Source organism: Octodon degus, unplaced genomic scaffold (assembly GCF_000260255.1).
Source record: "Octodon degus isolate 3935 unplaced genomic scaffold, OctDeg1.0 scaffold00072, whole genome shotgun sequence".
In the NCBI taxonomy this organism is placed as follows: Eukaryota; Metazoa; Chordata; class Mammalia; order Rodentia; family Octodontidae; genus Octodon; species Octodon degus.
In genome coordinates, this window is record NW_004524648.1 from 2,101,301 (window position 1) to 2,126,097 (window position 24,797).

At 54.4% G+C, this 24,797-nt stretch overlaps 1 protein-coding gene across 1 annotated transcript in view; it reads right to left on the reverse strand.

Annotated features, from left to right (window-relative positions):
* Nucleotides 1-800: 800 nt before the first annotated feature.
* The window catches only part of Doc2b (double C2 domain beta), a 24,890-nt gene continuing 893 nt past the window's right edge, over nucleotides 801-24,797 (reverse strand). The window contains exons 2-9 of the mRNA XM_004635475.2: nucleotides 19,284-19,363; nucleotides 16,578-16,652; nucleotides 15,068-15,177; nucleotides 14,800-14,926; nucleotides 11,295-11,452; nucleotides 5,414-5,495; nucleotides 4,257-4,353; nucleotides 801-3,742 (exon numbers count right to left, since the gene is read on the reverse strand). Of these exons, the coding sequence (XP_004635532.1) occupies nucleotides 3,606-3,742; nucleotides 4,257-4,353; nucleotides 5,414-5,495; nucleotides 11,295-11,452; nucleotides 14,800-14,926; nucleotides 15,068-15,177; nucleotides 16,578-16,652; nucleotides 19,284-19,363 (866 nt within the window). The 3' untranslated portion in view covers nucleotides 801-3,605. The remainder of the gene's footprint in view (nucleotides 3,743-4,256; nucleotides 4,354-5,413; nucleotides 5,496-11,294; nucleotides 11,453-14,799; nucleotides 14,927-15,067; nucleotides 15,178-16,577; nucleotides 16,653-19,283; nucleotides 19,364-24,797) is intronic.

Sequence of the window (24,797 nt, forward strand, 5' to 3'; positions counted from 1 at the left end):
CGGCAGAAAGGGCACATGCAGATGGGACAGGGTGGCAGGCTGGGCAAGTGGGCAGCACACAGGCACTGGTGAAGGGACACTGGCAGCCAGAACCTTGACCTGTCAGGTGACATGAGGGTCTGGTCAGGATGCAGCTGCCACTGCTGCTGATACTGAGCCTCCAGAGGGGCCTCTTCCCCAGAGTATGGGGGTGATCCCTGCCAGGCAGTCGGTCCCTTAGAAGTGAAGCGGCTCCTCTCTCGCACAGAGCAAAGCCTGTCCTCACAAAGCCCTGTGCAACAGGGTCCCTTTCACCGTCGTCCTGGCACACGGATGGCCTCCTGGGCCCTGGCTGCTCGCCTTCCTGGGGGCACAGGACCTCTCGTCTGCACAGCCTGTCCTCCCCTCCGACTCCCATGTACTCGTATTTTTTCCTGTCACTTTCTCACATGTCATTATTGTATTTGTTTGTGGGTGATCTCACTGATGACACTGCCAGGTACCTGGGATGTTAACACTCTGCAGTCCTTTGTGGAATGAGAGGCTCACAGCATGGCACACTCGTCCTGCGTGCGGTCTTGAGGGGCCTGGGTTTCGATTCTGGTTGTCAGTGACCAGCTGTGAGTTGTGCCGAGCCTCAGTTTCCCTACCTGTAACTTGGGTGCCTGCCTCACATCGTCCCTTGGCAAGGGCCCAGGTGCCTCCCCCTTTCATTCCACTCAACCTTCTATTCTGTTAAATGAGTCTCCAAGCTGACATGAGCGCAGTAGGACGTTTCCATTGACTTTGGGTTATATGTCATTATAAATATTAACAAAGAAGACTTATAAAGGACACCTGTAGGCAGTCAGACAAAGTACAAAAATTGTCGTGGGGCTGCAGTTTGAGGACGATTTCTGCAGCCGTCACATGGTAGCAAAACGGTGTTAAGCAGTGCACGAGTCTGCGTCGACGACAGCCAGAGTCCATGCATCGGGAGGTTCACTCGGTTTGAAAAGCAACAAAGGGCAGGACATGCACAGCCCGGGCTCGGCGGGCGGGCCGTAGAGGTGCAGTTCCTCGCTCTCGCCACTAGAGGTCAGGAAGTTACCGCCTCGGGGTTGGAAGACGGGCCGGTTGGGATTGGCTAGTGGTGGCGGTGGGCGGGGCGGAGACCTGGGCGCCGGGTGGGGCTGCGGCGCACCGGGGAGCCCTGGTTGCTGACACCCGACTTTGGATTTTTTTTTTTTTTTTTCTTTTGGCATCAGATTTTATGTCTTTGTAGGGCTGATGGACCAGAAGAAAGATGACTGTTTGGGGTCAAAGGCAGCTTCTCAAAGTGTTTTTTCTTTAACAGAGATGTAGTGTGTACCCCAGGACCCGGGGGACTGCCATTGAGGTCAGGGCGGGCGCCCCTTCTCGCCCTAGCACTAGCTGGCTGGAACCCTGCCGGGAGCAGTAGGTTCCTCCACCGCTACCAGGAATCCTGGTTCCTTGTCCCAGCGGGCCCTTTCCCCTCACAGGCCTGCTTCTCCTAGGGTCTAACAAGGACGTCACACTAGCGGGGTCCCCCTGCCCTTCTAGCTGTGCCATGTGGCATTTTCACATCTTCACAGGCTGCGAGGTCCCTGTGGGAACGAAGCACTCGACAAGGCAAAGCTGAGAGGGTCCCCGTGGCTCACCCAGTCTCATGGCCCCTAAAAAGTAGGTCATCTCTCACCTCGGCCCTTGTGGTTTCCCATTCCAGCTGGAGCCCCAGCCGCAGCCTCCCTGACCCTGGGTATGGAAGCCAGGATGGGTGCAGGCTGTAGGCTTCCAGAAAACCCCAGAGGAGCATGGATAGCTTCAAAACCAGTGAAGAAGCCAAACAGATGGGACAAGAACAAGATCTCCCCTGCTGCGCCGTGTGCTGGTCCTTCCTGAGACCTTCACTCTCAAGGGGAAAGGACCGGGTTAGTCCTGATGCCCAGACAAGCAAAGGGGCTGTGTCTGAATCCTGGTTCACCCCCTACCCAGCTGTGTTACTCGGCATACTGTGTCTCTCTGAGCCTCATGAGGGATGGTGTTACTCTCCTCACAGGGTGGTGATGATGCTGGAAGACGGTGCCTGGCAAGCTCCAGCCACAGGCAAAGCCTTCCTGTGCAGACGTGGGGAGCCAAGTTTCTGTGAGCAGTAAGTGTGGCTGGGTACTGCAGGGGGCCGCAGTCCTGTGCAGCCGACTGGGAAAGGATGCTGGGGATTTGAACTATCTCCTCTGGCCTTGGAGGATGTGCTCTGTACTCGCAGCCCAGGGTTCGACCCTCATGCCTGGGAGCTGACAGCGGGACTCCCAGGGCATGGGCCTAGTGCCCAGATGATCTGAAGTGTGGTGTCCAGCGCTCTGACACGCCCCGGCTGTGCTGGGGTTGCAAGGCCACCACGGGAAGCTCCTTCCCCTCAGCCCCAATGGACTGCGTATGGTGGGGTCGTGCAGTGGCTGTGAAGCACCTCGGTTCTGTATTTGTTCATCCACAGCTCCAGAAAGCCCATTCACGCCTGAACCCCCAAGCTGAGATGCTCTTAGCAACTTCCTAGAGAGAAAGACAGGCAGGACCTCTCAGCTCCTGGCTTTCCCAGAAACCAGGCCCTGGACTGGTACCAAGTACTCCTGAAAGGGACATTGGATCGCACCACAAGAAGGGCAGGAGGCCGAGGGTAACCTCAAGGGCCCCCGAATACCCTGCTTGAACCCAAAGGAGCTGGGGAAGGGAAGGGGGTGCTTGAGGAGTAAGGTTTGCTTCTTCTTGTGCCAGAGGTGCCCTTTTCTCTCCCCTATGCAGCTGACGGACACTCAGGCTGAGCAGAACCAGGGGCAGGTCTGAGGGCTGAACCTGACCCTGCGCTACCATCAACTTCCTCACCTGGCACAAGGCCAGCCCTGCCTAATAAACCCTCCTGGCGCCTGGCTTTCCTCTCCCCTGTCCCAGGCCTCTGCAGTACACTCTCACCACCTGGACTGTTCTTCCAACTCTGCCTAGAAACCCTTCACCCTTTAAGGCCATACAGAGGTACCACCTCCTCCCGGAAGCCTTCCCTGTCTGTCCATCACAGCAGCCCCAAGGTTTGTTCTTCCTCAGCCTTGGTTTACATCCAGTTCCTGAGCGAGAAGTCAAGGGCAGGCCCATGTCACCCGCTGGCAGGGGCCCCCAGGAACTGCACACTTGGCTCTCGGCCTCTTTCCACCTGCCCGGCCATGCCAGAGAGAAACGGACGTGGTCGGAAGCTCTTTGGGCTACTTTGTCCAAGGCCCGTCCTCTGCCTGCCCACAGTCTCCTCCTCTGTTCTCTTTGGCGCCAACCCGAACCCCCCCGCCTGTCTGCACTCTACACCCTCTAGAAGGTCCTTGCTGCTCCATGGCCAAGGCCTCCTCCCACCGCTTGCCCACTATGCCCAGGGAGGCGGACAGCAGGCCGGGCTCTCTGCCCTCCCTTGTCTCTCAGGTAGCCTGGGTACTGTGTCCACCAAGCGGGGACTGCAGTGGCTCTGTAGCCAAGCAGGCATCTTGGATCATGCCCAACACGGGGCCACAGCCCTTGGTGACAGCCAAGGAAGCCCAGGGCCAGGCCTGTGCGGGCCGGGGGCAGGGGCAGCGGCGGCAGGCGGGCAGTCAGTCACTGAGCACGGCCCCTGGGAGCTCGTTGGTGAGCGTGTGCCAGCGCTCAATGCGCTTGTCCTTGTTCTTCAGGCAGTCAAACCAGTGCTTCAGGCGCTCGCCCTTGGCATTGATGCCCAGAACCACGCCACCTGCAGGAGCGACAGCAGGGATTCAGAGACCGAGGTGCCTCTCAGATTCTTTGCTACGACCCCAGCCTCTCCCGCTGCCTACCAGGCTGCACTGAGGACATTAGCTGGCCCCCATCACAGCTCCTGCCCCCCCCCCCCGGCCTGGGGTCAGGGCAGTGCTAGGCAGATGCAGTGGCATGAATTAGGGCTGAGAAACAGGGACTGGGACAGGTGGGGGCAGGGCAGCCCCACTGTTGGCAGCTATTGTACCCCCCAGGAACTCAGGGCCACATGGGCTGAGTCCAGCTAGGGTACTGGCCACCAGTGCCACTATCTCAGCTTCCTAGCAGAATTTTGCATGGCGCTGTCACTCTCTGGGCCAACTACTGTTACAGAGGGGCAGGCTGTATAATGTCTGAGCCTCTGTCCATTTCCTCAGAGACCAGCAGGGAGGGCGGCTGTGCCTGAGCCAGGGCCAGCACTGTCAGCTACACCCAGGCACAGGGACACCAAGTCCCCCTGTGGGCCCTCTTACCAATGAAATCGTTGGATTTCCCAATGTCATAATCCCAAACTGTGACCTCCAGGGTCTTCTTCGCCAAGTCCCCATGCTTAATCTCATAGCAGAACTCCTGCTGGCCAGAAAGGGGGAGGGTTATTAGGGTCAAGGTCACGTGGCCAGCAGGGGCCTACGAGGCTGGATGGAGGGCTGGACGATGAGGGTGAGGGTGGGTGGCTTCTCAGCTCTTCCCTCAGGATCCAAGTTGGGGCCCCATGCCTCAGTCCACCTGACCTTCCACCTTTGACACTGTGAGCTTCACCTGCTGGTGCGTGTGTCCCCTTCCTGACTCACTGCACAAAAGTGAGCCCTTTATCCTTGATTGCTGGGCTGGCTTTGCTGACCTCATCTTTTTGGGGGAGGAGGGGTGAGGTGGTACTAGGGTCTTTGTCAAATACTAGATCTCTTTTATTTTGAGACAAGTTCTTGCTAAACTGCCCAGGCTGGGCTCAAACTCAAGATCCTCCCACCTCAGCTTCCCAGAGTGTAGGATTCCAGGTTTACACCACCACAACCTGATGGCTTCCTTTTATGTGTGTGTGTGTGTGTGTGTGTGTGTGTGTGTGTACCCCTCTCCTGCCAGCTTCTGAGACATAGCCTCTCCCTCGGCTGCCTTTGGGATGCCTGGTAAGGCTTAGGCTATGCTCAAAGGCCCTCTGCTCACCCACCACCCCTGCTCCATGCAGGACCCCTAGATCTGTGTCTCTGGCTGCAACCCACCTGGGCCGAGCACCCTGATATCCACCTGATCGCAGCCCTCTCTGAGGCCCTGGGGCATCATGAATCCTCAGGCTGCACCCAGAGCTTCTCCTCTTCACAGTCCCATTCCCAACCTGTCATCACTCAAAGAACACAGAAGTCCCTTAAACTTCCCTTTCTACCCTGCCATCTGCCACGACCACAATCCCACTTGGATCCCCGAGGAGCTTCCCCAGACCCCCACCTACAGCATTGTAGCCAGGTGTGGCCCTGCACAGTTTCGGTCTTCCCCGTGGCTGGGGGGTGTTGGCAGCTCATCTCCATCTTTTCCACCTCCAGCTTCCACAGTGACCCTTGGGAAACCTGGTTTCTCCAGGCCCTCCACCCAGGGGAAGACCCAGTGCCCATCCCAAAGCCCTGGCAACCCCTCATACCTCATTGAACTCTGGATTCAGGGTTTTCTTCTTCACTGCTGTCTTATGTTTGGATTTCTTGTCCACATCTGGCTTCAGGTACCTAGAATCACAACCAAGGAACAGGAAGGGGATGAGGAGGAACCTTGGGGTGCAGACACAGCCAGCGGGGTGCAGCAGAGCTTTGTCTCTGCAGAGATTGTTTCCAGCCTGCTTTTTCTAATTGCAGGGTTCCTGGCACAGCCCTGTGGGCAAAGGTGAGTCCACCATGGCAGCAGGCAATGTGAATGGCTCTCGTCAACTGCCGTCTGACGTCCCCCGGGAGAGCAAGTTCTTTGCTTCTAGAAGTCTAATTTCTTTTTTGTTCTTGAGACAGGGTCTCACTATGCAGTTCAGGCTAGCTTTGAGCTCACTTTGTGGCTCCTAGACTGGTCTCAAACTTTTTTTTTTCTTTTTGGTCTCAAACTTGCAGCAATCCTCCTGTCTCAGCCTTCTGAGTGCTGGAATTACAGAGATGTACCATGATGCCTGGTTGGAAGTCTAATTTCTTTTTTCTCTTTCTTTCTTTCTTTCTTTCTTTCTTTCTTTCTTTCTTTCTTTCTTTCTTTTTTTTTTTTTTTTTTTTTTTTTGTGGTACCAGGGATTGAGGACCCTATGCTTGCCAGGCAAGTGCTTATTCTACTGAGCTATCTCCCCAGCCCTGGAAGTCTAATTTTTGTAAAACTTGTATTTCCCACCAGAAAGACATTTTTAACAGAGTTGGTTCCTTGCTCCAAAAAAAAAATTTTTTTTTTTGTTTGTATTTTAGGGAAGGGTCTACAGGATGTTCAGAGTCACTACTAGATTGGATTTATAGTGATCTGCCTGTTTACAGCCTCCCAAGAGGTGGAATTACAGGCATGTGGCACCATGCCCAGTCTAAAAGTTTTTTTTTTAAATAGCCAATTTATTGATTATATAATTCACATACCATCTAATCCATCTATCTAACCTGTAAAGTCTGTGTTTCTTCAGCACCTCTCCAGAGCTGTGCAGCCATCAGGCCTTCCTCAGAGCTCCGAGGAAGGGAAAAGCCTTCAGGCACACAGGCAGGGGTCCCCTAGAGAGGAGGCACCAGCCAGCCAGCCTCCCGCCCCAGGCACCCAAGGCTCCCCGTGTCCAAGGGAGTCAGTCGGGGAACAGCAGCCAGGCTCAGGTGCTCCGAGGCGGGATCTGCAGGGTGCTGGGTCAGCGTGGGCGACTCAGCGGATTCATTCAGGTGCAGTGCAGAGCTAGGTGAGCTGCTGGGAGGCAGGGCTGGCTGGAGGTGGCCCCCAGATCCCTGACCGGGACGGGCATGTTCTTGTCCCCGACTCCTCTCTTATCTCTTATCTTTTCTCTCTGTTTCCCCGCTGGATTTTTTTTTTTTTTCCATTTTTCAGACAGGGTCTTGCTATGCAGTTCAGGGTGGCCTTCAGCTCACTATGTAGCTCAGGCTGGTCTTGAACTCGCAGCAATCCTCCTGCCTTAGCCTCCTGGGTGCTGGGATTACAGGCCTATACCACCAGGCCCAGCTTTTCACCACTGTCTTGTGGGGAGCAGCTCCTCTTCCCCATATCCTTCTATCACATCTGCTGGAGTGGGCCTGCCGCGGCTGAATCCTCTGAATGCAATGCCCCTTTGTTGTGAGCATAGGCATGGTGGGCAGCGATGGGGAAGCTGACTGACACAAGCCCCAAGCTCCCTTTTGCAGAACCTCCAGCCCTGTCCTTGCGTGAGAGGAGTGTGATGAGCGCCTCCCCCTGCTGGATGCCAGAACTGCAATGGCCTCACTATCACCAGCTTCCTGCTGCCCAGCTCACAGGCTGGCACTGTGCGGGTCGCTCAGCTGAGTGCCCGCTTCCAGCAGTGGAAAGGCAGCACAGGAGTGCTGGGGTCTTGTTTCATTTGCAAAACTGCCCTCCAGGACGGCTGTGTGGCAACTGGGCCCCTGCCAAAGAACTAGCACTTTATTATTTTAATTTTTTTGTCTTTTTGAGACAGGGTCTTTCTTACTATGCAGTTCAAACCGGCCTTGAACTCACAGCGATCCTCCTGCCTCAGCCTCCCGCGTGCTGGGATTGCAGGCATGTGCCACCACACCTGGCTAGACCGAGTACTTTAATGCCTTCGCTGGAATCTCATTGTTCTTTTACTTTGCATTTCAGAATTGTGACTTTTATTACACGAATAATACTGGCTTCTTATAGAAACAGTAGAGAGTGCGCGACGGCTGCAGAGTCTGCTTTGCTGAGGAAGCCAGATCAAAAGACAGCCCACCGTCCACTATCTTTGTATGAAAATCTAGAAGAAAGCAACACTGTCCGGCAATGCCTCGCTGAGACACCAGGCTGCCAGAGAGACACTAGTACAAGGCTCAGCCATGTGTAGTGCTCTGCAGGACCATCCCCAGGCCTCTGTCCTTTCCTCTGCCGCAGTGCTGTTCCCTCCTCACGCCACAGCTCTGGGATCCCTTGGTGGCCAGTCGCGGGGCTGTCAGGACCCTCCTGCTCTGGCCATACAGCAGTGCCACATGAGGTCCTCCACACAGTGACTTCTGCTGGCCAAAGGCTCCTAGAACCTCCACGTTACAGGTGCAAGGACCAGAGCAGGAGTGAGGAGGCACAACAAGTTTTTTCTAGTTTCCTCAGTTTCCCCTGGTATACAACAGAGGTGTGTGTGTGTGTGTGTGTGTGTGTGTGTGTGTGTGTTTTTAGCATATGTGGTGCTGAAGCGAGCTCATGCTACAGAGGTTGACAGCAGAAGTGACTGATGGGCTAGAGCGTGACAGCCCTGGAGCGCAGTAAGAACTCAACCAGCACCTACTGAGGCAGCTGTCGCCAGGGATGAGGTTTATAAAAATTGCCATGCACACAAAAGCCTTGACCACCAAGGCTCACTCCTTGGCTCTGCCCCCAGCTCCCCTCTTGCTCTCTTCTGGGGCCACAGGGCCCAGTCAAGGAGAGAGCTAAGGGGCACCTATGGCCTCATTTTTCTGCTTTAAGAAAAGTAGAGGCCCCGAGTCCATGAGGTGGCCTTTCAGAGACAGGAAGCCAAGGAGCCCTGAGCAGCAGACCCCATCTTGGCCAGAATGTCTTCCCGAGTCTGAGCTCTCAGGTGAGGTTTGACTGTGATGAGCCTGTGCCTGGATCTGCCCACCGCTGAAAGGCGATGGCAGCGGAGGGGGCGGGGGTGTAGGAGAAGCGGCTGCAGGGCTCCGGCAGCTCCTTCCCCACCAGCCGTCCGTGGGCCTAGCCTGGAACAAAGCCTTGCTTGCCTGAGGAAGCCAGGACAGGTGAGACCTGCTCTCTGGGTGACTTGGTGAATGACCTGGAATTTCTGTCCACCTGGCACGCGAGCACTGAACAGGATGCAAGCTGTTGACCACATTCTGGCCTCAGCTTGTATTTCTGTCTGGAGGGAAATCTAGCAACACTGGGGAAGGTGAGGCTTATTGCTGGCCCCTGGGGTCCTGCGCCATGCCCCCTACTCAAGGACACTCTGTATGGGAAAGAAATGCAATGGCCCCTCAATGTCTGCAGGACGTGGCTCCAGGCTAGCGCAGATACCTAAACCCCAGGATGCTCGAGTTCCACATATAAGATGGCCCAGTGTCCACAGTTGCCCAGACAATCCTCCTGGACACTGTACTTTAAGTCACCTCTAAAGGACCCCTAATACCCAACACAGTATCAGTGCTACTATGTCCACAGTTGTTACACTGTATAATTTGATAGTTGGTACACTGTATCATTTGTTCCATATAGATACAATTCCCGCCTGTAAACAGGATTGCCTGCCCGCAGTTGCCAGTGCTGGCAGATGCAGAGGGCCATCTATGCAACGGTAAGGCGCAGATTGCTGTGGGGCTTGCATGCTTTGCAAAACTGTCCGCGTTAATGCATCTAGCTCTAATTTATTCACTTAACCACATAACATACCACTGTCTGCATATGCCACCTTTTATTAATCTATCCCGCTGATGAACATTTGGAGTTTCCAGTTTATTGCTATTACAAGCCACGCTGGCATAAACAGCTTCCCACCTGTTCGTGAGTTTCTAGGATACAAACCTGGAAGGAAGACAATGTTGCACACTGTTTCCAACTTTCCTAGAGATTGCAAACTTTCTCTCCAGTCTTACAAAAACTGCCTGGGATTACAGGCACACACCACCGCCCTGGTGTAATTTTATACCACATTTTTATTTCACCTGCATGTGACCGGGACCTGTCACGAGATCAGGTGTGACCTTTTCTACCTGCAGCTTCATGTTGGGATGCAAAAGTGTCAGATTTTGAGGCATTTGGGGTTTCTGGCATTTGGATTGGGGATATTCGACTTGTACTTCCTGCCTGTCAGTGGCTGAGTCATATTCCATGGTATGGATAAACCCACAGTTTGTTTCTCCATTCATCAGTGGAGGGAGTTTGCGATCTTTCCACTTTTAGCAACTATGAATAATGCTGCTACAAACATTTAGGCATACACTTTTTTGTGGATGTGCATTTTCAGTTTCCTCTGGTACAAATCTAAGAGCGGGATTATTGGATCATGTGGTAACTGTTAAATTACCTCCCCCCAAGCCAGTACTGGGGACTGAACCCAAGGTCTACGCATGCTAGGCATGCACCCTACCCAGCCCTTCCTATTTATTTTATTTTCAGACAGATCTTACCAAGTTGGCCAGGGTGTTTTGAACTTTTAGTCCTTGTGCCTCAGCCTCCTAAACAGTTGGGATTACACGCGTGTGTCTCCACTCCTGGCTTGTGTTTCACTTTTTGATAACTACCAGTTGATCTCCAAAAGGCTACAACAATCCTTACATATGATTTAAAAAGTGACCAAAAGAGCTGGGTGTGGTGGCACATGCCTATAATCCTTGCATTTGGGAGGCTGAGGCAGGAGGATCACTGTGAGTTTGAGGTCAGCCTGGGCTGCAAAGTGAGCTCAAGGCCAGCCTGAACTGTACAGGGAGATCCTGTTCCAAAAATAAAAGGATTAAAAAAAAATGACCAAAAAATGACAGGGGCCATTGGACACAGTGCACGAGTTGTGCCATGAGGAGTATTGGTCTCCCCATGGGACCATGATGTCCCCAGACTCCCTGCCCTGGACCTCTTTCGGGTCACCTCAGCCAAGCCCACTCCAAATCCTACCTTAGCTCCTCCATGCCCACAGCCCCTTCCCCTCCTTTCTATGAGCTGAGTCCCTCTGCAAGTCCTTGTATCAGGGGACACCTCTGGGTGGGGACCCATCCAGCCCATTTGTGCAAAGACCCAGGCAGTGAAGATGGTCACTGTGGTGCCCATGCTGCCCCTCTCCTGTGGCCGCTAGGTCCCACCTGCCCCCCTGCGTCCAGAGCACAGCCTCTATGGCTCTTCCGCCCAGGTCACTGGGCTGGCTCCCAGGTAGTGTCTCTCCTTTGTGCTGTCATCAGTGGGGGACCTGGGTAGACCTGTAGCTGTACTTGTGTGCACAGGGCTGGTGCCCTCAGGCAATCCTGGCAGTTTCCTCTGCCAGGTCTCCCAGCTTCCTTGCGACCCATGGCCCGACCTCATGCCCTCTCCTTCAACTTGCGCATGACACTGAGGTCCACCGTCACAGAGAGGCCTGTCTGTGGCACTAGGAGATAGCTATTCTCTGTGTGACCTCACAAGCCACTCGGCCTCTCTGGGCCTCAGTTTCCCCATCTGTAAAATGCGCTGGCCACAAGTAACCCCTCAAATTGCCCAAGAAACCCTTAAGAAAACAGGTCCCTATGAACATGGTGTCCCTGCCCATCAGGTGTCCCTCCAGTGCTGGCCGTGCTTGGGCACAGTGCCAGATACGATGTCGCAGGTGAGCAGGGGAAGCAGGCAGTGGGCCTGAGCTGCACACTCACGTTTTCACATAGGGGTCTGAGTAGCCGTTGGCATCCATGGCAGCCAGGTGTGCGCACCGCACGATGCCCACCAGCAGGCCCTGCTTCTGTGAGCTGTACTTGAGGGAGATGAGGATGCGGCCTCGCTCCTCCAGGGACTTGTCTTCCGTCTTGTCCACCTGTTGGGTGAGCAGTCACTCAGGGTCCTCGCCTGTGCCTGCCTGGCAGCAGACAAGGTCTGGCCCCTGGCTTTGTCGATTTGCCCAGGCACCACCATACAGTGGGCCTTGCTGAGGCCCAGGTGAGTGGTCTCAGCCTCATCCTTGTGGCCCTTTCTTTTTCTTTCTTTTCTTTTCTTTTCTTTTTTCTTTCTTTCTTTCTTTCTTTCTTTCTTTCTTTCTTTCTTTATTTTTTTTTTTGCAGTACTGGGGATTGAACTCAGGACCCTGCACTTGCCAGGCAAGCGCTTATTCTACTGAGCTATCTCCCTGGGCCCTTAGTGGGTCTTTCTGTCTGTCTCTTCCTCCTGAGGACCTTGCATCAGGTAGGGTCCATGCTGCCCTCCCCGCCTGTGCCCCACAGCCTGAAGTGCCCTGCACAGCTTGACCCGATGCATGTGGAGCCTCACAATGAGTGGGCTTCACTTTCTTCAGTGGTCAAAAAAAAAAAAAAAAAAAAAAAAAAAAAAAAAGAGATCATTCATGACACATAAAAATTATATGAAGTTTCCTGGGTGTAGTGGCACATGCCTGTAATTCCTGCACTTGAGAGGCTGCTGCAAGAGGATTGCCCAAAGTTTGAGGCCAGCCTGGGCTACAAGGTGAGTTCAAGGCCAGTCTGAACTACATAGTAATTGGCCTGTTTCAATCCCCTCAAGTACTAAAAAATTATATGAATTTTTTTCAACCTCAGTGTTCATTAATAAGGTTTTAGCAGAACTCAGCCTCTCTTTTCCCCTTTTCCTTTATAGTAGCAGAGTGAGGAACTGTTACAGAGACAGTGGGGCCTGCAAAACCGAATGGATTTGCCATCTGGCTCTTTGCAGAAGGTCTGCCAGCCCCTGCCCTGGCGCTGGCCGCTGCGACAGGTGGTCCTTGCTCTGTCCTCTTCACAGCTGAGGCCCGATCTGCTTGGAGCCTGCCCCAAACCTTTTCTCAAGCTGAGTCCACTCCCAGTGCCCTCCTGTCTCCGTATCTGTGAACTCCTGTTCCCAGGATGGGGCTTGGCTCTAGCAGCTTCTCCTGGGATTCCCTGACCCCTGGCAGTTGGCTGTCCTGCTCTGCACAGCCTTGCCTCAGGTTCTTCCTGTTGCCATGCAGTGTGGCTTTTACCTGCTTCCTCCTGTGTCTGCCTCTAGACTTGAAGTCCCTTGAAGACAGATTCTATCTATTTTATGTTATACCCTAGGGCTGGCTGAGGCCTGGCCCCAAGCAGCATCCACCCACCATGCTGTTCCTGAGGGTGGGGACAGAGGGACAGGTGGTCCCTTCTGGGTTTAATTCACACTGGCTATACCAGCCTGAGGCCTCAGAGAAAGGCGGAAGGGTCAGCCAGGCCTTTGCTGGAGGTCTGCCAGAAGCCAGGGCCTAGGGTGGTCCCTGAGGAGAGACAGAGCTAAGGCCTTGACCCCTTCCTAACTAGGGTCAGCTGGGAGCTGGGCAGGGAAGCCAGCCAGTTCCCTCCTAGTCTCCCAGTGCCTGGTGCCCACCTCAGCGGTTGGACCCCAGCTCCTGCCATAACACCCACCCTGGACAAAGCTAGACATGTGTCTACTCTTGGTCCTCCTAAGAGCATGCATTTCTTTAGGCCACTGTTCCCCAGGACCCCTTCCCCTATATCTCTGCTCCCCCTGACACACCCAGCTGGAGCCCCAAGTTCCCTCCCTGGGACTCTGCCAGGCGCCTCCTTCACGTGGGCCCAGGCTTTGCCCACCACGCGCCCTGCCTGGCACTAAGGTGAGTCCCCACGTAGCCACATCCACACTCTCCAGGAGATGAGATAAAAAGGGCGCTAAACTTTCAGGCACAGGAGGTTACACTTTGGGTGCTTCATGTGAAGACCGCCGAGCAGGTTGTGGCTAGCACTTGACACAAACAACGTACACAGACCATGAACACAGAACGTACCACCAAGATGTGCCTTCACCACTGGAGCGCTTACCACTGACTGTTCTCGGAGCTCACCGTGTGCCCCACCTGACCAATGAGCTTATAGCAAATTGAAGCAAAGCTCAGCCATGCCTGGCTGTGCTTGGGTGCATGTGCGCGTGCGCGCGCGCGCACACACACACACACACACACACACACACTCTTGCATGCATGTGCCTGTGCACGCACACATGTAAGTGCCACACGTACTTGTTTATGCTCATGAGCAGAACTCAGGAACACAACTATCATGGCAGCCAGCACTACCTTCCTAAATGAGTTATATCATTTGAAAAAACTAAGTTACCTGCAGTTAATGACTAATAATAAAATAGAAAAGGTTATATCCATCACAGAAACGTCTATGAGTGGGTGAGAATGTGACAAAAGAACACAATTTGAAAAAGTTATGCAAAAAGCTGGGCTCTGGCAGGCAGCTCAGGCCGCAGCCTGACTTGTGGCGAGGCTTGGCTTGGGCTCAGCTAGCCAAGAATCTGGGTCCTGAGGATGCCAGGCTCTACCAGGCCGGGTGCTGGGGTTGGGTGTGGCTGTGGGCTGTGTCCTCCTGGGCGTTCCCATTGCTCTGGCTGGGAGGGTGAGGACAATGAGTCACTGCCCCGAGTCCTCAACACTGGGCAGCTGAGGGCCAACCATTTCTCTTGGCCCCAGAGCACTGCAGTGTCCTGGGCAACCCCTCAGCCTTTGAGAATGGTTTAAGGCCAAGGTACAGAGAGAGGGGGGCAGGAAAGCAGAAAGGGAGAGAGCAGGACCCTGGGAGGGCTCAGCTGCTGGAGCCTGTCAGGGGCGAAATCTGTTCTGACATAATTTTCAAACAATGGCAATTTCAGGGAAAGAGCTAAGCGCGGTCTCCTCTGGGCACCTCACAGGCTGCAGCTCTGACACGTTCCCATTGAGCTCCTGAGTGACATCCCAGCTGCTCCTAGTTAATGGCCGCCTCCTCCTCCTCCGGGTGCTCGGGCCCCAGATGTCACAGTTGCCCTTTCTCTGCCTGAGGCCAGGTCTGCTGGTACTGCCGTCTAGCGTCTAGCGCCCCCCCCCACCTCCCACTTCCTCCCCGCACAGGCCGCACTGGGCTTCTCACAGGGGCTGCTCTTATCTCCTCCCTGAGCCCTGAATGTCACCAGATGCAGTCCCTGAGCCTAGGGGCCCGGTGGCGCTCAGGGTGGAAGCTGACATCCTTCCTAGCTGCAGCCCCCAGCTCCTCTCATCTCCTCTCCCTGGGCTCCCACTGCTCCCCTCACCCCCTCAGCCCTGCGCCTCCATCAGGCAGGAAGTTCAGTCTCCTGCTCCGCAGCCAGGCTGGGGGTGGAGTAGGTGCTCATTAAATCCTGAGGCTCCACCGGCCGAGGCCCACTCACCGGCAGCTGCTTCTCTAGGCAGATGCTGAAAGTCTTGGTGTGGTTGGGTTTCAGCTTCTTCAGAGGCACTCTCGTCTCCCCAATGAACTCATTGTGGCGGAATTTGTCCTCATCACACACCGAGATGCTGTGGGACGAAGAGCAAAGCCACACTTTAGACTCCCTGGGTGCCCCGATTTGCCCCGAAGTCCAGTGGGCTGGGGGTCATGAGCGGTGAGGGTGTGAGCGGGGTGGGGCGGCGAACAGGTGCCCGGGGGGCCTCACGCACCGCAGGGTCTTGCGGATCATGTCCTCGTCTGTGATCCCGTAGTAAGTGAGGGTCTCGTTCCATGTGGGGTTCAGAGTGTTGCGCAGGGTTTTTGTCCTAAGCTTATTTGCCTGGAGAAAGGGAAACCACTAGGTGAATGCTGGAGGAAGAGTATGTCCCTAGAGATGGCCATGTCCTGGGGCCCGCTCCCTGTGGGCTGACAAGGCAAAGTGGGCTGAGGCTACAGAGGGGGTTGAGGCTATTGATTAGCTGACTTTGAAACAGGGAGAGAGAGGGAGGGAGGGAGACAGAGAGAGAATGTGTGTGTGTGTGTGTGTGTGTGTGTGTGTGTGTGTGTGTTGGAGCTCAGTGGTCTAGTACTTGTTTAGCCCTGGGTTTGATCTCTAGCAGCAAAACAATAACAAAACAAAAGCAGGATGAGATAATCCTGGATGATCTGAGCGGCCCACGTGGTCACAGGGGTTCTTAAAAGTGGAAGCGGGGACATGGAGGGAAAGAGTCAGAGGGAGATGTGGTGGGGCAGAAGGTCAGGGAGACTTTCTTGGCTTTGAGCATGAGGAGTCAGGAGCCAAAGAACTTGGGAGACTTCCAGGGGTTGGAAAGAGTTGAAAAATGGATCATTCCCCAGGGCTGCACAAGAACACAGCTCCAGAGACTCTTAATGTTTAAAATTTTATTTGTTTAGTGATACTGGAGGTCAAATCCAGGGCCTTTACACTGAGCTCCATCTCAGCCCTTTACTTTTTTTCTTTTTCTCTTTTTTTTTTTTTTGCAGAATCGGGGATTGAACTCAGGTCTTTGCGCTTGCCAGGGAAGCGCTTACTCCACTGAGCCATCTCCCCAGCCCCGTCAGCCCTTTATTTTGAGACAGGGTCTCACTAAGTCCCTAAGTTGCCCAGGCTGGGCTCAACCTTGAGATTCTCCTGCCTCAGCTTCCCAGAGTGCTGGGGTGTCAGGCCTGCACCACCATGCCTGGGAACACTTTGATTTTTAGCCCAGTGAAGCCCATGTCGGACTTGTAACCTGCAGAGTGGTAAGATCATAAACGTTTTAGGCCACTGAGTCTGTGGCAGTTGTTGTGGCAGCTACAGGAAGCCAATGCGAGGGGACCCCCACCTGCAGGCCCCTGTGGTGGTGGTGATGGTGGGGTGGCTTTGCTGGAAGCTGCAGCAGGCAGCTGCAGGGAAAGCGAGCCACCTCCTTCCCCTGCGCCCCTGCATGCCCAATGCTTGCCTGTGTTAAGGCTGTTCCTTTTGCTAGAATCCATACTGTCCTAAGGAATGCCTTGTGGGCAGCCCGTGCATGCTGGAATGCTGCCTTAACTCCCTCTGTGCTCCTGTCTGCTTGCTGGGTCAAACATCATGGGGGCAGGGGTTCCGTGGCCAAGCAAACCTGGCAGAAACTGTCCCCTCTGTCCCCTCACAGAGAGTCACAGAATAGCCCATCAACACATTCAGGGCTGTGATAGGTCCTGGAGTCACAGTGTGCAGGCCTGGGTGGGAACCCTCACCTTACTGGCTCCTGGCAGCAGATGCAGCTTGACGTAGGGGTCAGCCAGTCCATTGTGGTCCATTGGCTTCAGGCCCTGGGCAGCAAAGACCAGTAGAGGGTGTGAATTGGCGATTGGGGCCACAGAGCAGCCATGGCCTCCAGGGGCCTGAGCCAGCAGGCATCTTCTGCCTAGCTCTACTCGTGACCCTCTTCCCCAGAATCCCTGACCCCTCAGCCCCAGGTGGGGTGTGTGAGGCCACCTCAGTTCCCTCATGGCCTTTCCTGCCCCTGCATCCTGGCCCAGCATAGTTGCCAAGGATTGGGAGGCCTGCGGTTCTCTTTCTAGCTTCTCCATCATGGAGGCCAGGTGACTGGCCCGCTTCCACCAGGAATAACTGTCTGACTTTGGTCAGGCCCCTCCTGGGAAGTCTCTCGACCCTCAGTCCATATGATTTTCTGTCCGCCATCCACACAGCTTCCTTGGTGGCTGTGGGTTCCGGGTCCTTGAGTGTCCAGAGTTCACAGGTTCCACAAGATGGCACCCCTCACTAACTCTGCTTTCAGATCCTCCTGAAGACCCAGTCCAGAACCGCACAGGATAGGGCTTAGTAGAAGGCAGGAGCAGGATGTCATTCCCTGAATGCAGAAGAAAGCTCGGCCTACGTGAGGTGGGGTAGGCAGCCCTCCCATCCCACCCTGACTTTATTCACAGAGAAGCTGCTGGTTTTTGATAAGGTGGAGGACACAGACATTCAATCAGGCCCAGGCTCCTCCCCCTGCCTTGGGGACAATCTGGCTAAGGCTTCCACCCATCACTCATCTGCTTCTGGGCAGGACACAGCTTGGCCTGAGACAGGAGTTCAGCTGGATGAGCTGTGAGTTATTTTGTGTCCTCAGCTTTACCATCTGTAAAATGGAGTTATAATTCCAACTTCCCAGCTGTGGACCAGAGGGAAGGAGGCAAGGCAGGGACAGCACCAGCAGGCAGAGCGTTTATTCCCCACCCCGATGTGCCAGGCCTCTTGGAAGTTGCCAAGGACATCACCAATGGCCAGGGTGGGGGTGTTTGAGCGGTGCAGGACTGCAGCTCTGAAGACTATGGGTGGGGCTAGGCTTGGTGGCTCTGTGTCTCTATGAAGCTCCTTCCAGACCCAGCTCTCTCCTTCTGGCCACCTGGCCTCTCCCACTGAGTGCCCAGCACCAAGTACAGAGCATGCTGGGAAATCTGGTGGCTCTGTAGATTTGGGACATCTGTGAGGTGAGGCAGGGGTGGCTGCCAGGCTAGGGTGGGACTGTGGCCTGCTCCATGCTTCGAACTGTCATTGCCACTTCTGTACCTTCCCAGCCAGCAGATCCCTGTGTACACCCAGCCACACTTGGCTTGGAGTGGAAAGGCTGAGTGGGCACTGCCAGAGGCCATGTCTCTTTGCTACCACTGACTCCTGGGTCCCCCAGGCAGGCTCTGTGGCCTCAGCCACTCAGGGGAGGGCAGGACCTTCAACAGGCCTCTGGGAGGGTGAGAGGGTAGTGGGCAGGGTCCAAGGGAGAGGGAACAAGGAGCTGTGTAATGGGGCTGCACATACAAGTATGCACAGGGCATCTGGGGATGGCAGGGAAGGAAGGGAGAAGTTTTGGTGCATGGAAAGGAAAAGCGGCTCTGGCACTGATGGCCTGGCACATGACTGCCCAAGCCTGGGCAAGCTTGATAAAGCTGGCTGAGGGAGAGGAGAAGAGTCTGGCCTTCCCCCTGGTGAGGCTGGGGGGTCACCAGGTGCTCAGCTCTGTCTCATGGTGGGTGTGGGCAGGGTGGGGTGGAGAGAGTAGCCTCGAGGTGCCAACCTGGGCCTAGCCTGGACTGCACTCACCCTGCCCATGGCAGTCTGTGTGGGCTGGCCCAGGCTGGGGGCACCTTGGCAGCCTATCTCTTGGTGTGGGTGCAGAGCCACAAGGTGGGGGCAGGAGGCAGCAGCAGGTTGGGGTGTTGGGGTGGGGTCTGGGCCCAGGCAGCTCCGTAGGAAGCCCCTCCATCTGAGCTGGGCTGGCCCAGGCCCATACACAGTCCTACAGGGGTCTACTGGCCACGAGGGCCCTTACCTTGCGAGAGAACATCAGCTTTGGCACCTTCCTCCCAGAGGGAGCCATTATGGTGGGGGCAAGGCAACATCAAGGGTGAGAACACAGTGGACATGCGGGCCGAGACTCGGGGCACCCTGGGGACCTGGCTGGGCCACTGTGGGGACCTGGCTGGACCACTGTGAGGTGCGTAGGCACCCTCAGCCCTGCAGAGCAAGGCTCAGAGACCTTCTGAGGTCAGGCCCAGAGGCTAATCTGCTGAGAGTGTCAGCCTTCTTATGTGGCTCTTGTACCATTAACACAGCACACTTGTGCCCACTCAGGGAGCCTAGAAGCACAGGGGATGGGGACATGGGGTGGGGAGACTCCAGCCATCAGCGCCCTCTTGCGCCCTCCCTCACCTGCAAGACAGAACCCCTTTAACTCTTCCTATCCTTGACCACCCCTGCCCCCTAGGAGCCCAGCCAGGGCTTTCTCCCCTAAAGACTGTTCTACTGAGCTTTTCTGGAGAGCAGACGGCTGAGATAGCTTAGCAAGAGCTCCCTGCTTGTGCTGCACCCCACACAGCAGACACCAGGGGAAGGAAGGCGGGGAGGATGGGCCCCACGCAGCTCTTCCCCTCTGTCTGGGGCCAGTGGGGGTGCAGGCCTACCTTGGCCTTGCTGATGGTGCAGTGCAGGGCGTTGTTCTCCTGGTCGTACAGCAGGCTGAAGTCCAGGGTTCCCAGGGCAGCTGTGGACAGAGAGTGCACGGGCCACGCTGGGGCTGCATCCCCAAGAGGTGTCCTCTCCCCTTTGGGGCTTGAGGAGCCATACTATTTTTTTGTTTTGTTTTGTTTTGTTTTGTTCAAGATTCAAAAGATTAATTTGGAAAAATAGGCACAGGATGAAGATATTCTTCATAATCTTTTTTTTTTAATTTTTTTTTCTTCATAATCTTTTTCAGAATATTTGAATATGCAAAATCTTCATGAAATGTGGGCAGAAAAGCAGCATCTCTGATTTCACAGGGTGTCAGTGGTTTACACAAATTAACCTCCCAGGCCTGCACCCCTTGCATGGCGCTTGCCACCCCTGTGGACACGAGCTGTCAGCAAGCTTTAGGGCTGCCAGGCAAACTGAAAAGCACGATCATTTTCACTTTTAAACGGCTGAAACTAGTTAAAGCAACCCAAGTATTACTCTAACAGCAAAGCTTAGCATAACCATCTGAGGATACCACTAATAGCATTTTAAAATTATCCAGATCATTTCCATATTGAGACTGAGAAGCGGCACGGATTCTCGGGGCTGTGACAGGCACCCTGAGGCTCACTCCGGACACAGGCACACATACACCCACATTCACTATGAGGAGGATACCACCACCTCCTGCCCAGAGAGGAAAGTCCAGGAATAAAGAGATATGTGAGGCTGAGGTGTGGGTGCATGGTATAGCACTTGCCTAGGGCATGCAAGGTCCTGGGTTTGATCCCCAGAGCTGCAAACAAAACAAAAATATACTTTGGCTGCTTGAGGTAGAGCATATCTGTAATCCCAGCATTCCGGGAGGCTGAGGCAGGAGGACTGCAAGTTAGAGCCCAGTTTGGGCAATTGAGTGAAATCCTGTCCCAAAATTTAAAGAAAAAAAAGGAGAGGTGGGACTGAGGATGTAGTTCAGGATGAAGGCCCTGGGTTCAATTCCCAGTGCTAGAAAACAAAACAAAATGAATCAAGTTTTACAAAGGAAAGATTTGAAGTCTGCATACATTAACAATAAAACCATTTCCTTCTAGGCAACAGGTCAAAGTATAAAGGCATATCACTAATTTTTTTTTTCCAAAAATAGGCAGGAATTAAAGAATGTCACAGAATCCCGGGTGACAGCCACTAACTGAGCACCAGCAGTATGCCAATTGTGTCACCCATCCTCCCAGCCACCCAACCCTGGGAGCTGACATATTCTTCTCATTTTCCAGAGACAGGACTGAGGCTCAAAGCAGTGAGGCAGGACCCCTCCTGCCCCTCTCTCTAAGTAGCAACAAAGTCCCATCAGGTGGTCCGCCCTAATCCCTGTGCTGTGCTGCCTGGGCCTGGCCCAGTGAGATACCCACATAAGTGGGCACCTTTCCCCCATGTGCAGCTGCCAGCTTGGGCTCTGTGCCTCAGTTTCCCCAACCTGTGAAGTGTCACAAGAACTGTGTGGCAAGGCAGAGGAGATGGGACTTTGAGAAGCTGCAGGCCCAGGGTGGCCTGAGAGGCTTCTTCACTTACCTGACCTTTGGGTAGCACATGGGACTATGGCTCTCTGGTCCCTCCGCTCCCTTGGGGACCCTGGGCAGGGTGCAAAGGCCCAGCTGGGTTCTCATGCTGCTGCCCTCAAGTCTGTCAGAGGCAGCAGTGATTTCCCAAGGGCTAGGCAGAGGGTGCAGCTGCCACCCTTAGAGGCCATCACACGCAGCAGCTGTGGCCTTCCATGCCCGCGCGGGCCCCAGCAGGAAGGGGGAGGAGCAGCGCTGGGAGAAGATGCAGCATGGCCGTGGGCAGCACGGCACCATTCCTGGGTGCTCAGAGGCCCTGATCTTGCTCCCAAGCTGCCTGGCTGGTCAATAGATGCCCCATTCATTCGTCCGCCCACCCACCCACCCACCCACCCATTCATTCATTCATTCTTTGTTCACCAAGTGTTTACAGTCTGCTACCCTTGAGATGAGGATATACACACGGCACATCCCTGCCCCCGAGGAAAACATGATTTTCTGGAGGACAGACACAAAGAACTTGTTACCACAGTTGGGGGACCCATGAGCTGTGGCGGCCCAGGGAGGGATGCCTGGACTCACTGCACTGGGGCCACCAGAGAGGTGGAGGATTGGCAGGAGTTGGCCGTGACACAGAAGGGCTGGGGAGAGGACACACCAACTGGGGGTGGAGCTTGGAGGACAGCTCTGAGCAAGGCCAGCATGCGCTTCTTATCCACGGCCTCTTTCTGCGGCGCTGCACAGACCGGGTGGCCTGCAAAGCTGAAATGTACTTCCTCTGGTGCTTCGCAAAGTCTGCAAAGCCCGGGGTCAGTGCAGTGGCCAAGGCTCGACAAAGTTTCTCAGGTCTGCAGGGAAAAGGGCCAACTAAGGGGCCAGAGAAACTAGGTGGGTGGAGCTGCCCTTTTTTCTGAGATGACTGAGAACCATATTTGTCTTGTTCCCCAGGTCCTACCAGGGTGCAGCACACAGGGGTAACACCTGACGTGGAACTCCCCAGGTTTGAGTCCCTGCTTGTCTCTCTCCTCCCTCTCTCTGATGTCTCTCTCTCTCTCTCTCTCTCTCTCTCTCTCTCTCTCTGTCTTGAGGCTGGCCTCAGTCATGGCAATCTTCCTGCCTCAGCCTCCTGGGGTCACAGGTGAGTGCGACCATGCCCAGCTTCCCTGCTCAGCACTTTCTACTATATGAACTCTGACAGTTTATCTAAACACTTTGTGCCTCAGCTTCCTCATGCGCAAACTGGAGACAGCAGTAGTATCCACCTCACAGCACATAGCAGCTGGGGTATAGCAAGTGCCTAGTAGATACTTAAAGGAGGAACAGAGCCATTTCTGTGATGTTTCTAGATTACTGTGCCGGCCCCTCAGAGACCCATGCTGGAAGAAATCTATTCGAAACCGGATCACACCTCTCCCTGCCTTGTGAACAGAATATACAAATAAGGTCTCCCGAACAACCTGAGTCATTTCTACAACTGTGATGATTCTCGTGCAAGTCACAACCACAGCTCGGACATGGGAGAAGGTGAGAGGCGACCCCTCTGCAGGTGCCCTCCCTCGGCCCCTCCCTTGCCATCAGCTGAAGTCCCTGTTAGAGTAGCTGCCTTTGGCAGCCCAGCTGCAATTCTAGCCTGCAGTCGTTTCTTCCATGAAGCCATGTGTGACAGTGACACTTGTTAGCTGTGTCCAAAGGCAGAGGCGATTGGTCTGGAGGGAGCCTAAGGGACTGTGCCTGAGTGGACAGTGTGTGCTCCGGGGCTGACTGCACCTGGCCTTTTGCTGCCCTTACCCCAGCTGTGCAGGGGCCCAGGGGAAGCACAGGGCACCATTCCTGTAGCCACAACCGCAGCCCCAGGACTCACCCAGCCCTGTGCGCACGTGCGTGCGTGTGTGTGTGATGCTCCTGCCTCAAGTGCTAGCATTACTGGGGTGCCCCACTGTACCCAGCAAACTCACCCAGCTTTTGTAATGACATTGTTCAAATCTGCTGCTTGCGCAGTTGAGGGACAGTTTGTGCGGTTGCCATTCAGCTGAGACCTGCCTGCTCTGCTGTGACCTTAGCCTCTGAGAGCAGGGACCCTGCCATGGCCACATCCCTGAGGCCATCAGGAGCAGGTGCTCAACCCACACAGTGGTGCCATTCAAACCCATGTACTCTCTGGTTGCTTACCAAGGGGCAGGGTTTGGGGTGACGGTACATGCAAGAACACACACTCCAAGTCCCAGGGAAGGCCAGGGCAGGGACGGGCAGAGGGGAAGCAGCTCTGGAGGGCCCCTGGCACGCTCAGTCTAGGAAGCTCACATGCTTCCGGTGAAGCACATACCTGCTTGCTTTCTGGGAAAGAGTGGCCAGGCTGGGTGAGCCACTGAATGTCTCTGAGCACCCCAGGAAGATGAGTGAGAAATACTCATTTCCAAGTGGGAGTGTTGCCTCAATTCTCAGACTTGTAGGGCTTGGGGGTTTCTTGGGGAGCAAATGTCCAGAGTTCCCTTCCCCTCTGGAGGAAGGACACTCAGAAGAGAGGTGACTTGGCAGGAGGGCCCTGGAGAGCCAGAAGACTTTCTGCTTTAAAGCCTAGTGGCTTCCTACAAGTTACTGTTTGCCACTTTGTTTAACCAAAATCTTAGAAGCTGTAACCATGAAAAAAGAAAAAAAGCAGAGCGCCTGTTGTGGGAGAGGGGCCTCCCTGCTTCTGAGTTGGCGGTGGAGAGGGAGTCTGGGCTGCGCTAGGTGTGGGGGAGGTAATTCTCCTGGTAGCCACGGCCAGCCCGAGCCTCTGCCCTTGGAGTCACTGGGTCACCTGCCCCACTGAGGTTTACATCTTGGGAAGAATAATGAGGGCTGGTCACTAATGGGCCTTTGAGAGTTGTCACCTGCTTGTTGATAATTATAGAGCTGTAATGGGGCTAATTCAGAGAAAAATCAAGCTTGAGCCCCCATTGGGTCCTCTAAGGCTGAATACCTCCCAGCTCTCGGGCAGAGAGTGACAGCCTCATCAGGACCTTGGCTTGCACCCCAACTTGCCTGACCCGCACGCCCTTGGGAATAGATCTTGTCCTGGCTTTTTGTGTGTGAAGAAAAAAGTCATTCTCTAAAATCATTTCTTTTTTGAAACCCGTGGCCAGAATCATAGAAAATTATCAAGCGTGAATTGAAAGTATTTCATAGTTGGGGAAACTGAGGCACAGAGCTATGTAGGCACTGGAAGAGGGGACAGAGAAGTGACCTGCATGTCCCTGATTTCTAGGAGCTTAGAATCAGAGGTTTAGGACTTTTATAAATCTTCTTATTCCTCTGCTTTAAATCATGAAGAGGTTCTCCATCACTTTCCAGGCTCACTTTTTGACCTCCTTGCTGAGCCATGCAAGACCTTCTGTGACATGATCACGTTGGCCTTCTCAGCGTCGCTTCCCTCGCCTTGGGCACTCCATTGTTGCCTTCATGGGCTTGCAGGCCCACTCTTCCTCCTTCCCTCCCTTCCTTTTCTTTCTTTTTCTTTCTTTCTTTCTTTCTTTCTTTCTTTCTTTCTTTCTTTCTTTTTTTTTTTTTTTTTCTTTTTGTGGAACCGGGGATTGAACTCAGACCCTTGCGCTTGCCAGGGAAGCGCTTATTCTACTGAGCCATCTCCCCAGCCCCTCTTTTTTCTTTTTGAGACAGGGTCTTGCCATGTTCCAGACTAGCTTCAAACTTGCAATGTAACCCAGACTGGCATTGAGCTTGCAGTCCTCCTGCCTTATCCTCCCGAGTGCTGAAATGACAGGCACACACCACCACACCCAGCCAGGCTGGACTTCTGACACTTTAGTACCCGTGAACATGGCTGTCCCTCCCCTCCTTCTACTCTGCCAGTTGTCGTTGTCTTCTTCTTCTTCTTCTTCTTCTTCTTCTTCTTCTTCTTCTTCTTCTTCTTCTTCTTCTTCTTCTTCT